The sequence below is a fragment of the Austrofundulus limnaeus genome, unplaced genomic scaffold, assembly GCF_001266775.1.
Source record: "Austrofundulus limnaeus strain Quisiro unplaced genomic scaffold, Austrofundulus_limnaeus-1.0 Scaffold28, whole genome shotgun sequence".
Classification (NCBI taxonomy): Eukaryota; Metazoa; Chordata; class Actinopteri; order Cyprinodontiformes; family Rivulidae; genus Austrofundulus; species Austrofundulus limnaeus.
The window spans coordinates 2,397,306-2,398,486 of NW_013952430.1; the positions used below are offsets into that span (position 1 = coordinate 2,397,306).

Here is a 1,181-nt window from a genome sequence, read left to right on the forward strand (position 1 = left end):
TAATAATAATAATAATAATAATAATAATAATAATAATAATAATAATAAAAAATTTACCGAATGTTAGCTATTGTGTTTACGCCAGCAGAAGGTTTTGCTGGCTATGATAGGTCACCACTGCATTTAAAACTGCCACCATGTTTTGCATATGTGATACATCTTGACTAACTTTCTGTATTTCTGCAGGGTTTCTGATAAGATGAATAAGCATCAGAGTCCACAGCAGACTCCACAGACTCCTCAAGAGGAGAGCAACATGACACAAAATGACTTGCTGCTCTCTAAATGGCCTGCGGGGACTCACACAAACTTCTCTGCAGAGCAAGAAGAACTGGATGATGTAAACATGTACAGCTACAACGGTGGCCGTAAGCACGTACTCCTCATGGCTACCACCCGAACAGGATCGTCCTTTGTGGGGGAGTTCTTTAACCAGCACGGAGAGAACATGTTCTATTTGTTTGAGCCTTTGTGGCACGTTGAACGCATGCTGGCCACGGCAGCAGAGGCAAACAACGGGACGGGCTTAGGGTGGATTTACCGCGACGTACTCCAGGCACTCTTCCTGTGTGATTTTTCAGCCCTCGAGAAGTTCATCGTTCCTCCGCCCAATAACCACGTCACCACGGCTCTTTTTCGCCGAGAGTCAAGCTTATCGCTTTGTGAGGAATCTATCTGCGCCCCTGTGAACAAAGATGTTTTTGAAAGGTATTCTTTTTATGTTTAAGATGCTTGCTGTTGACTGACATTTTAATATTTTTTTAAATGAAAGAGAAAAATAATTTTGAATTATCAATGGTTCATCAATAATTTAGAAACATTTTTCATCAAACTAAAACAAGAAAAAAGTTCAAAAAAGTAATGTGTTGCAAAATAGCTGAAGCAGCTTAAATTAGCAGAAAAATATTTTTAACTAAAACTAAATGAAAACTGAAATTAGCACAAAAACAAAGATTGTGTTTGCTGAATTAATCAGTAAGAAGCTAAAATGATCACACCAAGGTGAATTCAGATGAAAAAGCTAAAATCATCTAAAAATAGCTACAAAGTAGCTAAAATGGCAGAAAATAGCTTCAATTTGCAGAAAGCAGCAGAAGTCTTAAACTAGAATGATAAAAATAAATTTGTTAAAGAAATATGAAACTGTATAGTTTGTATTTATAAGAGCTGCTGTTTAGGTG

The 1,181-nt window shown here is 37.1% G+C and overlaps 1 protein-coding gene across 1 annotated transcript in view; it reads left to right on the plus strand.

The window, feature by feature from the left end:
* chst3a (carbohydrate (chondroitin 6) sulfotransferase 3a) overlaps window positions 1-1,181 on the plus strand; it is a 4,523-nt gene that overhangs the window by 1,108 nt on the left and 2,234 nt on the right. Inside the window, exon 2 of the mRNA XM_014005122.1 lies at window positions 187-708. Within this exon, the coding sequence (XP_013860576.1) occupies window positions 187-708 (522 nt within the window). The remainder of the gene's footprint in view (window positions 1-186; window positions 709-1,181) is intronic.